Raw genomic sequence first — 15,258 nt, 5'->3', positions numbered from 1 at the left:
GAGAGAGAGAGAGAGAGAGAGAGAGAGAGAGAATGAATGAATGAATGAATGTGCACACATTGCATAGATATATAATCATACAGATTTTAGTATCAGTCTTGTAATGAAAAAAAAAAATAATTTTATTAATTACAGTGACCCCCCATAAGGACTGTACATTCCTATCCACTGAACCACAGAGCTGTGTTGGCTTCTGGTTTGCCTTGGAAGACGTAACCCTAGAGAATGGCTGCCTCTGGTATAGTCCTGGCTCTCAGAACCAACCTACACAGCGAAGGTGCTTTTGTTTTGTTTGATATATTCCTTTTTTTGGCTCATTAGAATATGGCATATATGAATCAGAGGGTGTATAGATCAGGCATTCATTTATATTACTTGTCTGAATAATCTACAAAGAAAGCTTTGTTTTATAAAACCATTCAAAATACTTTTCAGGTTCATCCGTAACCCAGACAAGACAGGACCTCTAACTGTCTTCTCTCACCCACCAGATCCTGATGACCCTAGCAAATATGTATCTGTACCAGTGCCAAAAGGTAAGCATTCACCAATATTTCCAATGACCTTAATAATTAAAGGCAGAAGCACAATCTTTTTTATCGTCAAATTTTGTTCTTATGTTATATCATACTAAAAAAGTACATTGGACTACAAACTTCACCGTAGTTAAAAATGATAATGAGAAAACTGGGCTGCAACTGTTCAATACTGTGTGCCTCCTTTGTGATTTCTAAAAATATACATATATTCTAAAAAGCACAGGAACAAATTCTATTTCACTTATGAAGGTTATGAATGTAAATAAATAAAATGTTTTATGTTAGGACACTTGCATTTTTTTTAGTGAAGTCTGAATTTTATCTGATTTACAAATGAAAATAACAAAAAATCATTAAAATAATTTTACCATGGCAATGTGAACAAATAACTGAAAATAATGCTCATGCAAAAATAACCTTACTTTGTAAATGTAAACACTCAAACTAACCAAACATAATTCAATACCAAAGTACTTTGAAAGTCCTCACACTAACTAATAAACCATCTTACAGGGTCACTGGTTCTTATCAATGGACAGGTGGATCACAAGAGTGCTAAAAACACTTCACCAAATTCTCGGCACATTTATACTTTTCACGTCATTGAACGCCACAACACCAAATGGGACGAGAAGAACTGGCTTCAACCCACTCCCCGCATGCCTTTCACAGGACTTTATGAGAATGAATCATAAGGTTGTAACCATAGCTCATAATTAGGGCAAAGACAAATCAATATGCTCAATAAATGAATGTGCAATATTCAGATCTTTATAGAACTTAGCCATCAAATATATAAAAATGAAATTATTTATGTAATCCAGTATCTAGTGCTTATATACATGAGATTTTTTATGCATATAAAATTAAAGCGTACATGTAAAAATGCAAAAACTTTCATAATAAACCAAAACAGATGCATGTGTAGGACCTATTCCATATCATTACTGTTGTTGCTTTTTATGGTTTTGACTAGAGATATTTTAAAAAATACAGAATCCTTGGGATTATAACTTTTAACTATTCCACTCAATGATACAGAGTAAATCAGATACTTTTTGTATATCAGAATTTTAGCCATTAAACTGTGCTCCCCCAAAAATACACTGTTTCAGGAAAGACAAAGATACCAATATATACACACAAATAATGCATTTACATCTGTTTGCAGGGATATATACTCACTTATGTGTGCACAATATGGGAAGGTATGACAAAACTAGGGAGGGAGAAGAAAATATTGCCTCTGACACACCACTTACCAAATGTCTTTTAACTGATAAAAATCTCTGTATACCATGAAAAGGACATGAAACACCAAATAATAAACCTTTTTAATAGATTTCCTCTGTCAGAAATAACTGAAAAGCTTTGCAAACAACTCTCCCATGTGAGCTGATCAAACCAAAGCATATATCCTATCTGTTTACAGCTTGCACTTGCTGCCTAATCCATCTCGCAGGACTTCTAGAATCAAGCAAAGTCCTGAGATGCCTCCAGGATTTCATTAGCATAGGTTTCTGTGAAAGGAGTGGAGATATAAATGTTAGAAAAATGAGAGAGTAAAGTTCACAACTTCTATGGTGCTTTACCAATCTAAGAACTAACTGTAAATAAAATACTACTTGTAATGAAGTTGGTGGTACAAGTTTGTAAAGTGGTATTAGAGTACATTGTACCATTATTTGAATATAAAATGAAGTGCTATCACTGCCATTAATAAATATGTATTCCAACAAATTACCCACGTAATTCCTTTGATCTGAAAACACCTCACTTCTATTGATTCAGAGCTGATTATGAGAAATTGCCCTAAACATGTAATCCTAAACTGCCTTCCACTAAAGATTGCAATATGGACAGTGATCAAACACCAAATGGAAACAATAGGGACTACATATGAAATACATAACATGGATACATCTTTCAAACATTCCCTTAATTGATGAAAAGATAAAGCAATTAAGGTGGAAACTATAGTTTGACAAATAGGCTCATATAACATATTGTGTCTACAGAGCTCAGCAGCTTAAACATTTTACTGATTGCTAAAAAAAAAAAAAAAAGGAAAAGCACACACTGCAGCACAACAAGACATATGAATATTAATAATAAAAATAAAAAAGAATGGTACTAAAAAATATGCTCACTGTTTTCCTCAATCCTGTTTGGGTCAGTAACAACACAATTCTTGATGTGGCACTTTCTCTCTATGTTTGTAGTAATGAGGCTATTTTCTATCACACACCTGTAGAAAAAAAGTGTTTGTTATTTTTTTTCAAACTAGTGATTAAGGGTGGTATTAACTAAATATAATCTGGCCTTCAAACTAGTTTGTTAAAATTATATGCAGATATACAGAACCAGAAAACCTGTATACTACAAGTTTCATGTCATAAATGGCAAGAAAAAAGAAAAAAGAAAAAAGGCAAATAAAAAGAAATTAAGAAAAGTATATAAGTCCTCCACAAACCATTAATTACTCACCCTTGTGCAATGGTAACATGATCACTTAGAACTGAGTTGACCAAACGTGTAAACGAGTTAATCCGACAATGGTTGCCTACAACACTACCAGTGATATTTGTCTTGTCACATATCACTGATCCAGAACCAATCATGCTGTCTAGGCTAACCTGGAACAAAGATTTGTTTCACAAATGGCTTTCTTTTCATGGTTTCATGGTATTTCCAATCATCATTATTATCTTTGCTATCAAAAATATGAAAATCTATAAAATGAAAAGTGTATAAGACCCTATAAATTTTCTACTTTTCACCATATATTTTCAGTGTCTTAAGGATCAAAAATCATAGTAGATGGAAAACTAACCTGTGCCTTTTCTTGTATATCAGCTGATGGGTGTTTAACACTCCATGCTGAGTTGGGATAAACTTCATTGAATAGCGAGTGCATCTAGAAAGAAAACATATCTTCTACAGATGTGCCCTTCCCTGTCATTTATATGTAAAGCCACTTTTTACTGTTCCTCAAGATATAAAAAGATAAATACATACCTAAACAACAAATACCTAAATCATACAGGATTTTGGTGCTAGGATTATGTACTGTCCTCAGCAATTATGTTTTGTGAAATTTGTTTACGTATAGATGGTTTCATATGTGCTCAGCACCAAGAAGTCAATAACTATGATCTTGCCTCATTTCCCATTCCTTGAATTTTCAGGAAAGATGATTATTCTTAAATGCTAACCATATTGATACTGTTATTATCATCATCATTGACATTATGATTTTCATGATGTCAATAACAATAAAAAATAAAAAACATTCATATTTCTGAAAATCTGGGAAAATGTTAAATAGGTGACTAAGATCTTGTGTAGCCATCTATTTATAAATAACACCAATAAACAAAACTCACAGTAGACATGGCCTGCATATACATGTTATTCTGACTTCAATGAGTTAAATAAGCTAAAAACCAAAGTATTTTGCATATCAACGAACAGGCTGCAATAACTCCCTATATAGACTGTAAACCATGAATCACGCATCATTTTATTTACGAAGTCAAATCTGTACCAACCTTTCGATTGAGCTCCCAGTAACAATTGAGAGTGTTTGCACGAATGCAGTATCCAGGATGGTGGTAAACGTGGCACACTCGGGCATCAAGTACCTTTGAGTTGTGGTGCCGTGAGAGAACTACACTGCTATTGTACTTTGTAACAAGGTCATTGTACTCTTCCTCCTCCATTACATCACAGATATCTGTTATCAAAAGCAACATTTAAGAATCTGAGCTAATTGAAACATGGAAAGAGATAAATCATTGTCAGTATGATGACTTGTTTCCAATTATGGTAATATTACCTTACTACATTTCATGCAACTAGTAACTAGTAACATACCTAAATTTCTCTCATTTCTCTCCTTTGTTGGGGGGTTCATTAACTGACGTGAAATAATATGTGGAATAATTTCTGCTTTCAATGAACCCATTTCAGCACATGGAGACCTGAAATATATGGGTAAATCTGTCTGTTAACCAGACTTCTGTAATTGGGTAAATGAAGATTGGAAAATGTAGAAAAATTAATACAAATTAGATATTACAATAAAACAAAACAGGACTAAGCAAGGTGAAAGAAGTAGTCTATAGATGTTAGAAAATATTAAAATGATTTGTAATTAATACATATCACATTTCAATCTACAAATAATAAATCACAGTGAAATTCAAGTGCAGACTTAACTGTATTTTAAAACTTTTCACTTGGTACTCCTCTTTCCAAGAGAAGGAAGAAGAAAAAAAAGAAAAGAAAACCTGACAATAGTTCATGACATCAGCTATTAGACAGAGAGTAATGACCAATAAATCATTCTAAAAAAATCCACACACAGCATGAAAAAACAACAACAAACTAATGAAACTATATCTTTGAAGCTTGTTTAAAGCACACACCATTGAAATATCAATACCTACTCTTTGGTCAATGCATAATCCAATAGCCACCTCTTCATCACATACAGATGAGCATCTGTGAGGGATGTCGACAAATCAAGTGACTTTGCCTTCTTCATGACACGACTAGACAGTGTGACTACCTCATCGTAATCACCTCCAGCAACAGCAAACATTAAACGGCCTGTACCACTTTCTGTGCAGATGACATCACTACCTGCAAACCAAAATAATAAGAGCTTTAGTCCAATATAAAGTGTGACAAACAGTTCAAAATACAACTTTCACATACACTATCTTAGATCACAAATATTTATCTGAAATGAATGTATATCATTTACAATAATACCAACTTTAGTTTCATAAGTATTTCTGGCTTCATGATATCACAACAAATAAACTTTGTGGTTGATTATTTAAAAAAACAATACAACATTGGGTCTTCTGTATACATTATCTTGTATTTTTAGAATTTCTGCAGTTATGAATTTATGTACCATTGTTCTGGTATTTGTTATACACCCATGTTGTTTCCATGTCACATATGTCAGCCTAAGACCTGAGAAGCATGTTCAGAAGTAAAGCCAGCATCCACAATCCTTTCAGAGCTTAATTACCCTGCCTGCCATTTTTTAGGTGCAACTAGGAGCCAAAAACTGAAAGCAAGACCTGGTAGACACTGAGACACAGACAGAAAAAAACATCAACTAGAAACAGCCCTATATTAAAAGAAATATTGATTTTATAGCTCTACCACTGTAATTTACCAGGTGTGAGGCAATCATTTCTCAAAGTAGCATGGCTACTGCATATTACTTTGCTCCTTTTAGATATCATTATTGCACTGCATGAGTGAAAGGACTAACAACTCATTTATCATTCTAGTAAGTGTATTGTTTTAATTCTGGACCCATTACTGACATGCAAAAACACTGAATATCTTCTAGCGTACTATATACAGGGTCTGTTTTCACTCACTGAGGGTGGATTTTGTCTTGGGACCAGGAGGAACAGCCTTGAGAAACTCTGGCTGGTGATTAGCAGTGAGCATAGTGAGTGCAGAACCTCTTGACCGATGCTGGTCCATGATGGACTGTAGTTTCACATCAGTTACTAGGTCACTACTAATGATCAGAACATCATCAACACTTTTCTGTAAAACACAATAATCCAAATGTTGTGATCTAGTTAAACAGATTATTTATCTGAAAATTCCAGCTATTTTCATAGATATACAGATAAGAAAAACCTCTATCATACATAATAAATTTTCTAAAAATGTCTGAAAATAAAATATTCCACTTCTGCACCTTGATCTTCCCAGCAATGTGACGAAGTGAGTCAGCTGTCCCTGGGTCATCGGATGTGTTGACAGTTGCAATGTCAAGGTTGAGCTTGAGGCTGTACTGCTCAACTACTTTGCTTATGCTCTGCTCAGCCCCAGCACTGACCACAACAGTTACCTCTGTTAAGAAAAATATAATCTAGATGAATTGGAAAAGCATTCAAACATTTGTTTATCATTATAACATTTTCAATACATGTTCTATCAATAACTATGGGGGAACTTATTAAGTCTAACTTTATGTACATGATTCCTTTGTTAACAAACCTTAACCTAATGCTGCCAGGGATGGTATGTACATGAAATTCTAACAGTGAGTTCAGTTTATGAATTGCATTTACACACAGATGCTCTACAAATGCTTTGTCAGCTATTTATCTATCTATCTATCTATCTATATATGTATATCTATCTATCTATCTATCTATATATATATATATATATATTCTTATTTTATATTATCAGTATTGCATAACAAAAAAAATCCTGGAAACTAAAGGAAGTGGGAAATCTGGTGAGGTCACATAAATTACTAACTGACTCCTTGAATAATGAACTCTTGTGGAGCCATCTATGTGTAGGTACATTTCACAAAACAATACTGCAGCAAACATTTTTCCAGATGCAATAAGTTAATTAATAATAAATGAATAAACAAATACCATAAAATAAAGATCACAAAATATAAGAGCTCCTAAAATGAATAGCAACCACCTAAAACCCAAATGGCAAAAGTTCCCCGCCAAAGACTCACCTGTGAAGCCTGCCTCCTGGAGCAGCTGGAGGGGATAGCAAATCATGGGGAGAGTTCCAAGAGGGAGAAGGCACTTTGGGGTGTGGTTTGTGAGGGTGGTCATCCTCATTCCTGGCCCTGCTGCCAGGATGATGGCTTGTGCTTCTAACTGCATCTCTCTGTGGAAAAAAGTATAAAATCAATAAAAGAGTGATCTACTTTAAGTGTTATACAATAGTAACTATGTAAAGTCGTCCACTACATTACCAAACAAAATATTTATATAATTACACTATGCACAGAAACTTCTTTCTCAATCTAAAAGGAGATAAGACACATAAAGTACAGTAAAATAATGTACAGTAACCGTGCCTTTTTCTTAGCCATTTCAGAACTAAATTTACTGGTGGTTTCTCTTGCAGTACTAATCCCAAATGTAATGACTTTTAGTTGTTTAAAAGTACCTTTTAAACAAATGATGCTCATACTTTTTTCTTCTACCAATGAATAAATGAGGCACAGGCTTGAACTAAAAGAAAAAGAAAACTAATGATATGAATAATTTTCACTTCTTGTATCCTAAAACTTACATTAGACTGTGTACATATAAGTCAAACATTTACTTCAAAATTCATAGACAATAACCTTGACAATAATTCATAATGGTTAATAATGGTTAATAGTTAAGATAAATGTGCTAGACATCTAAGGTCATATAGCACTATAGGAAAGTATAGTAAAGAGGGATGTCAGGTGACAGTTGTTATGTGTCAACTATCTAGAATAGTGTTGAGAGGTTGAGGATGAGGGAAAAGATTATGGTGGTTTAGGTAAGGGAGTTAGATCAAGTGAAGGATATTCATGTGTCTGAGGAAGGACAGGTTGTCGAGGCAGAAGCAATGGGATGGGATGGGGAGAAGTAGACTGAAATCACTGTGATCCAGCGGCAAAGAAAGATGCGAATAGCTGTGCACGGGACAGAAGTTTGTATGGGAGGTATGACATAAGGTGTTTTATGATGGATAAGTATAGACGAGACATAAAGGGAGTGTGGGGAAGAGATAAAATGGTAATTAGGAATTGGAATAGGAGGGTGTGTGAGGAAAGTCTCTTGGAGGCAGATAATAGATGGATTATAAGAAGCAAGGATATGACGTAGGTCTGATCTATGAGAGCGGAAACCGCGAATATTCCAATGTAGGAGAGCTATATCCTAGTTGATTTATGAATGATAACACATTTACGTGTTGGGGAATTTGAAGGGGAAGGAGCTAGGGGGTGTAAGGGTGGGATATTAGGAGGTAGGGAGTCTGGAGAAGGGCATTGTTGTGCCATGAGTGATTCTCGTGTGTATCCTGGAGGGAGTGCAAAGGATAGAGGGGATGGAGGGAGGGAGAATGTGCCTATAGTTTGGGTTGAAGGGGGTGGGTTGTGTTGGGAGGGAGTAGATGTGTGGGGAGTGTTAGTGTTAGGAGGATGAATATCAGAAAGATGGATAGTTGGAGTTGAAGGGGATGTGTTGTCTTGGGAGGGATTAGGAGGAAAGGGTGTAGGGATGCTGTGAGTAAGAGGGGGATGCATATCAGGAGGATGGGTATTAGGAGGATGGATATCAGTGGTGGTTGGGATTGAGGGGGTTAGGTTGTGTTGGGAGGGAGTAGGAGGAAGGGGTGTAGGGGGAATATTAGTAGGAGGGTTATGAATATCGGCAACCACTTCAAGTGTGGAAGGAGCATGAGTTATGGGATTTTGTGTCTCAAGCATATAGCTTTGAATGTCATCCATTGTTTCTGCAGTGGAGTTTGTTGGAGAGTTTTGTGAGAAGGTAATTGTTTCTGCAATGGAATTGGTTGGAGAGTTTTGTGGAATAAAGGTTTTCTTATGAGGGGGGGAAGAGGAGACTGGTGTCTCAGGAACAAAGGTATAGGTAGGTGGAGGTGATTGTGCTGTAGGGGAAGAAGGGTTAGAACGTTTAGTCTGTCTACTGCGGGTAGTGCGGGGAGGGAGAGGGGTTGGTGTTGGGGCTGTAGTTGAGATAGGAGCTGTGGTTGAGATTGGGGTGTCTGGGTTTAGAGTGGCAAAGGAATTGGTCTGAGGGATGTAGAATGTAGAAGTGGAAATGGGGACATTTTTGGGTGGAGGGGGAAGGGCTGAGCGGACGATGTTGCTAGAATATGGAGTATGAGAGAAACCTTGTCGACGTGCTTCCTGTCTGGCTTCACGTAAAGTGAGACCATTTTTGTATCTGAGAGTTGCTACCTCAGATTCAAATTTGTAAGTGGGACAGCCTCTATAAAATACATTATGGGGGCCGTCGCAGTTAGCACATGTTCGTGTTTGTGCTGAGCAGTTTGATCGATTATGACCAGGTTGGGCACATATGGGGCATCGGTCTGTGGAACGGCAATGTTTGGCAGGATGTCCAAAGCGCCAACAGTTTTGACATTGACGTGGAGGGGGTTGGTATGGTCGAACAGGGAGGGATTGTCCACCAATGTAGATACGTAAGGGAAGGTCATGAGTACAGAAGGTAATTTTGGCAATATTGGTTGGATTCTTTCGTTGACCTTTAGGAGGAATGGTGTAGCAATGTACTGATTTCACATCTTGGTCTTTGAGGCATCCTAATAAGTCTTCTCCACAGTCTGACCAATCTTTGGTATCGACTGGGCAGTTTGCTGGGGAGAGAGAGACAGTTCCGGTACAGGTATTAAGGGTTGGATGAGGTTCTGCAGGAATGGGATTGCCAGAATGATCAGTTAAATTTGACAGTGCTATAGATTCAGTTTCTGATCTGACTGTTACCAGACGGGAGCGATCGCGTCTGGTATAGAAAGGGACTCTACCTACTTGTTTTTGGAGGCATTGTTGAAAGAGAAGAGTGTTGCCTGAGTAAGGAGCTGTAGCAGGGATCACGAAAAATCGGTCCCATTTAGCTGGGCTAAACAGAGTATTTAAGATATCTGTAGGGTTGGTGGTGGTGGATAGTCGGGGACGTGTGGAAGAGGGAGTATTACGGAATGATGGAGAATAAGGTTGCAAGGTAGTAATAAGGGAGGATTGGTTGTTTGATGAAGGTTGCAGGGGTGGAGTTGAATTTGAGGAAGTTGGGTGGGTAGGAATGTCTTCTGGAGATTGATTCTCTGCTTGGGTGGGTAATGCACTAGTAGGCATTGAGGAGTGGGCAGTAGTTTCAGTGTTCGGAGCCGTGGTCAAAGGAGAGCCTGGGTTGGGGCTATTTGATAAAGGGGCTAGCCTCATAGCCTCTAATACAGGGATTACATTCTCATTACTGGTCATGGGGAACCTGGATTATGTAAATAGGCCTATTCGGTCCACCTCCTTTCGCTACTGAAGGTAAGGGCTAGATTAGTCAGGAGCACCGTGCCCATAGTTCCCGCAGGCCGTTCAGGACTGGCACTAGGTCAGCCTTTCATCCTCTCAGCACGGCTCTCACACCTTAGGAAGTAGATAGCAGAAGGGGATGGAGAAGAGACGGAAACAAAAGCTGGAGAAAAAAAAGGACCATGCAAAATTAGTTGAGTCGAGGGCTGAGGCCCTAGGCAGGGGAGATCCCTGTATTGGGTCTCAGTCCTCGTCTCCTAAGCCCCCCCACGACAACAACGGGCAAAGGATTGGGGGGGACAATAATTCATAGCACTGACAGGCGTAGACTATAGACTGGCATAAGAACTGAGAAATATTTTGGGAATAGGAAAGCATGGAACATGACCTATTTAGGATTTGTTTGCCTTTGCCAGGTTATAGAGTATAGGTTAATTGACTTTGACATGAGTGACCTTACTCTTACTATCTGCAGATTATTTAAAAACTTTATAATGATTCTTTCCTTGTTACTGACATAACCTTTGGTTTTCTTTATCTTCATATGGTTCTATTATGAAAACCTATAAACACTACTATAATCCCTTTGGAACCAGGTGACAAGGACATATTGTCATGAAGCAAAGGAAGAAGGAAAGAAAAAATAGCCGAGGGGCAGGTGATGGGAATATCTCATCATGGGAACTTTTGTTGAGCATTGTGGGATGGGATCATCTTGTCATGAGTCCACAAGGTACATGGAATGAGACTGACCTGGAAAGGGACCTATTATCCCCTACGATCTAGATGACATCACCATCATGTCATGAAAAAGTTAGGCTGGAGGGGCTGGTGATGGGAATATACCCTCGTGAGAAAATCTTTGTTTTGGCTGAAGGCCAAGTTGATGGGAAAGACTCCCCACAAGTGTACAAACCTCTTGGAGGGTGATTAGAATTATTTGCCATTTAGAAAGGGTTTTTTTGCCTTATTCCCAATGAGTGTGGAATGTAGTGTCCGTGAGCCATGATTGGAAGAGTATAGGCTCCAGAGAGGACACCATTTCTATGCTCAGCATCCTATTCCTTGGCACTGTGACTGGTGGTGCAGGCTGTATTAAAAAAAAAATTGTGCAAGGAATATAGTCTATTACCGTCAGGATAAAACAAAACAAATGACAAATATGGACATTGGGTGTTCACTTGTACCCAGCCTACAAATTGGTATGCACGGCAAGATAAAGCTGAAACTCTGGTGCACCGAGTGGACTTAGGATGAGAGCGGTGCTTTCTGCGATCTTATATTCCTTTATTTGTGGTATTGCCTTTTGTATCTGTGGATTATTTCTTGTACCAATGACTGCGACTTTTTGTCCACTACAAGACTTTCATATTCAATTTGCCCTAACTGTGTGCATCTATAACATTACGATCAACCAATTTTTTTATATCTCAGCACATACCTAAATATTGGGGTATCATGTGAACCAAAAAAACCTAAACCTAACTATTCTTACATTCTATTCTTTCCCTAGACAGGAGGTGGGGGTACAATTAACCCCTGTACCCTCCTTTATTAGTATTTTGTGCCAACTCAGAGAAAATGCAGCATAAAGAACTTTGGCCAGGTTAGGGTGTTGCCATGTGACATTGTCTCAGTGGTGATAGGCAGTGGATATTTTCACTACTTTACAAGAAATATGAGGCTACAACAACTGTACCTATGTTGTTCTATTTCTTATGCTTCATAAGATGTCAGTGTCCATTTCACTCTATCACCTGGTAACATTAACCCAACATATTTTCATAAAAAGGTCAACTGCAGTGTGAAGTAAAGCCAGACTGTAGAATATTTTTCTTGTGCGGGGAATATCACATTTTTTCATGTGTGGAAAACATCATTTTGTCTACATTTGCGTGGACGGATTTGCGGAAGGATGATGAAACAAGTGCGTGGAAAGGTCAAAAGAATTTCATGAGTGGAAGATGATTTTAAAAAGAACTGTGTGCGCAGAAAGTTACCCGAGAACTACATTTGCACGGACAAAATTTGACCAAATACTTTATGCGTGAGCAGACCAAACTCTACAGTGTGGAAGTAATGCTGTGTTCTGAACTGCTCATCCAGCTCATCCATACCAGTTGGACGAGATGTTTTGAGTGTTTGGAACCTCTACTATCTCCTCCTGGACAAGTTGTCCATTGCATCCATCTCATCCTCCTGCGAACCTGGGTGAGCAGGACATGATGAAGTCACAATAGATTTTGGATGTAAACATTGACAGTTGAAGGTAACCACAAGATATTGACGGGTAATTCTATGACCCTTTATTGGTGTTATCAAAGGATATTTTTGTGTTTGTCAGTTGCAGGTATGTTAAGTATGCATCAAAGGAATTACAAAACCTATGCAGTGTATAAAATAAAGACACCGGTATGATAAAAAAGTGAATGTTTACATTTGACCTGGTTGCATTCTGGGCAGAACGGGTCTTGGAGGTTCCAAGTGCGGCCCACTTGTCCTGCTGGTCCTGGACTAGTTGTCTGGACAAGCAAGATGAGGAGTTCCAAACACAGCATAAGGCAATATGTGACATCCAATAGAGCCTTTAAATATTATAGCTTTCCTATGGCCTTTGTTACGGCAAAGAACACTGGAAAGTGTCCAAAACCAAACAGTCAATCTCACAAGCCCTGTAATTTGCAATGTTTACTCCAAAGATACCAACTGAGGGAAGTATAAGAAGACACCACCACCCCTGACGAAGACCACTTGGGTGGCTGTGGTATTTAATATCACCCACACTTTGACGACTACAGTTTGTAATGTGTGGACAGTCTATTCAGAGAGCAGCAAGTAATGTGGATTTCCAGTAAATAATCACCCAAGCATTAACTCTTTGTCTGATGAAAATAATGATGTAACATATGTCTTCCGACGATCACCAGTCCTGGGTCATTCTCACTAACAGATCTACGATACAGACGCATTGAAAAGCGTGTCATGATACAGAAACATCATATATAACTTCATAGTCAATGGAATCGGTCCTTCACAGACTGCACCTTCCCCAAAGTTACAGTAAACCTACGGATATCAAAATGTCTAAGGAATTCTCCGCACAATGAAAACAAGACGTTCGTTCACATCCGCCGAATCTCCGCTGCGTGATGTGATTTTCTCTTCGGGGAATTTTAGGATTTTTTCTTGATTTGTGCGATATCAATGCATTGAGGGCGTATAGTGCAAAATATTGATTGGACTGAATGCTATCAAAGTCATTGATGTAAGTCATTGACAAGAATCAAGGCTTTCTTTTTTATGTAGGATAGGGTACGAATCCTTGCGATTCTAGATAAATAATATTCCTTGGTTTTGACGATATTCGTGGTAAGGTGATGATCAATTAACTTTAAGATACTATAATAGACAGATCATCATTTAGATTTTTATAATATTATGCGAAGGTATAAGAAAGGTAAAATCTACTTAACGAGAATCGCGCGCTTGTTTTCAAATGACGTCACGAAAAAGAAATGGCGGATTCGCGGTTTGGTAAGATTGGATCTGTATCTGTTTCTCACTTTGTAGACCTCCTGAGTGTCAGAAATCCTTCAAGTTGAATGAAAATTTAATGCTTTTTATGCTGCTTTGACTCTCTGTAGAGTAAAGTTTACTCAAGAGGCTCTTAGAGGGAAGAAATGGCTTAAGCTTGGGTGTTGAGGAGAGGCAAGCCATTCCTCGAGACGAAGGTATCAATAGTCTCTTAAAGAACTTATTTGTGTAGGATTTTTCGTAGGGTCACTTGCAAGTGTTCGTGAAGTGCGGCATCATAGTTTCCTAAATATTTAAGGGTGTTTACTGGGGCGTGGCAGGGTTAGAGGAGTGAGAGGTTGGAGCCACTGTGTTGGTTTTCTTTCTCGAGTCGGTTATTTTCCTCTTTCAATGCATGGAGCGCGAAGGGTAGAGGGTTACAGAGTATTCGCAATAGTCATTAATAGCAAGAAATATTATAGATTCGACTAAGAGAAATTGTTGATATTGGTCTATATGAATAAGTAGTACTTTAAGATCTGCATTGAATTGAAATCCATTATATTGTAATACCTTGTTCACTTCAGATCCATTTTAATATCTTTCCATTTTCTGTTAACTGTCTTCTTTATTTTCTGTGTGGAGATTAATCAAAGTTACCATTCCTTTCACATTTTACTGTGAAAATGAATGTCATAAATTCAAACTGTACCAGAATGTCATATACAATTTGCGACTGACAATGCGAAATGCTGATTTGCTTGGTAACTTATACCTTAATTTCTACATGATAAAAACTGTTGGTATGAGCACAGAGTATTACGAACATCATAATTCCTATACACCTTATCTGAATAGGCTAAGCTTATAGATTTTATAGAAGGATTACATGTCAGTGTGGTGTAATTTACATTATCTCCATAGTTTCTGCTGAGGAAAATTGGCGCTTGAAATGTGATGAGGGAGAGAATTTTTATATTTTTTCTGAGTGGCCGGTGAGAGGTAAAAATATCTTTGTAATCATTCACAAACACAAGGAATCTACAACCATGCTTTAGAAACCACTTGAAATTGTGTTTTATCTTGGTCATGTTTGTTGTCCATTTGAAACTGGTAGTAACGAGATGGATTGTGTAACCCAATGTGTAACAGAATACTTATAAATTCTCAAGTGATCCTTGTAGTCTCCATATCTTGCTTTCATAGAGGGAAAGTCTAAAAAAACTTCATGACATCTATTTTGTAAGTTTGTACACAGATAAATTCTTCATTTGATGAGGATTCTCCATCATTCCAAAGTAAATATGTTCAATATTGGGATTTCCGAGAATGTTTTGAAAAGAAAAATCTAGT

General features: G+C 37.6%; 2 protein-coding genes across 12 annotated transcripts; one reads left to right on the top strand and one right to left on the bottom strand.

The window, feature by feature from the left end:
* Window positions 1-135: 135 nt before the first annotated feature.
* Window positions 136-2,282, top strand: LOC113808328 (phytanoyl-CoA dioxygenase domain-containing protein 1; the record flags this gene model as incomplete). The annotated part of the gene is given in 4 exon segments (XM_070143808.1): window positions 136-277; window positions 436-536; window positions 1,053-1,235; window positions 1,972-2,282. Coding segments are annotated over 3 exon segments (425 nt in total), but the record flags the coding sequence as incomplete, so codon positions are not given.
* Window positions 1,862-13,681, bottom strand: LOC113808292 (translation initiation factor eIF2B subunit gamma). 11 transcript variants are annotated; one of them, XM_070143736.1, is made up of 12 exons: window positions 13,463-13,681; window positions 7,512-7,576; window positions 7,069-7,226; window positions 6,280-6,434; window positions 5,948-6,122; window positions 4,991-5,186; window positions 4,416-4,522; window positions 4,091-4,275; window positions 3,373-3,456; window positions 3,027-3,175; window positions 2,690-2,787; window positions 1,862-2,059 (listed from the first exon to the last, which is right to left on the bottom strand). In XM_070143736.1, the coding sequence occupies exons 1-12, from the start codon at window positions 13,664-13,666 to the stop codon at window positions 2,013-2,015; spliced, it is 1,623 nt and encodes a 540-aa protein (XP_069999837.1). In that variant the 5' UTR covers window positions 13,667-13,681; the 3' UTR covers window positions 1,862-2,012. The 11 variants fall into 11 exon arrangements, with proteins under 11 accessions (XP_069999837.1, XP_069999866.1, XP_069999832.1 ...); XM_070143765.1 differs by lacking the exon at window positions 7,512-7,576 and adding an exon at window positions 12,092-12,149 and having other exon boundaries at window positions 13,463-13,525; XM_070143731.1 differs by lacking the exon at window positions 13,463-13,681 and adding an exon at window positions 9,898-10,548.
* Window positions 13,682-15,258: the final 1,577 nt, after the last annotated feature.

This window comes from Penaeus vannamei, chromosome 3 (assembly GCF_042767895.1).
Source record: "Penaeus vannamei isolate JL-2024 chromosome 3, ASM4276789v1, whole genome shotgun sequence".
NCBI lineage: Eukaryota > Metazoa > Arthropoda > Malacostraca > Decapoda > Penaeidae > Penaeus > Penaeus vannamei.
Note: the sequence above shows the minus strand (reverse complement) of the source record. Positions and strands in the feature narration are given on the sequence as shown.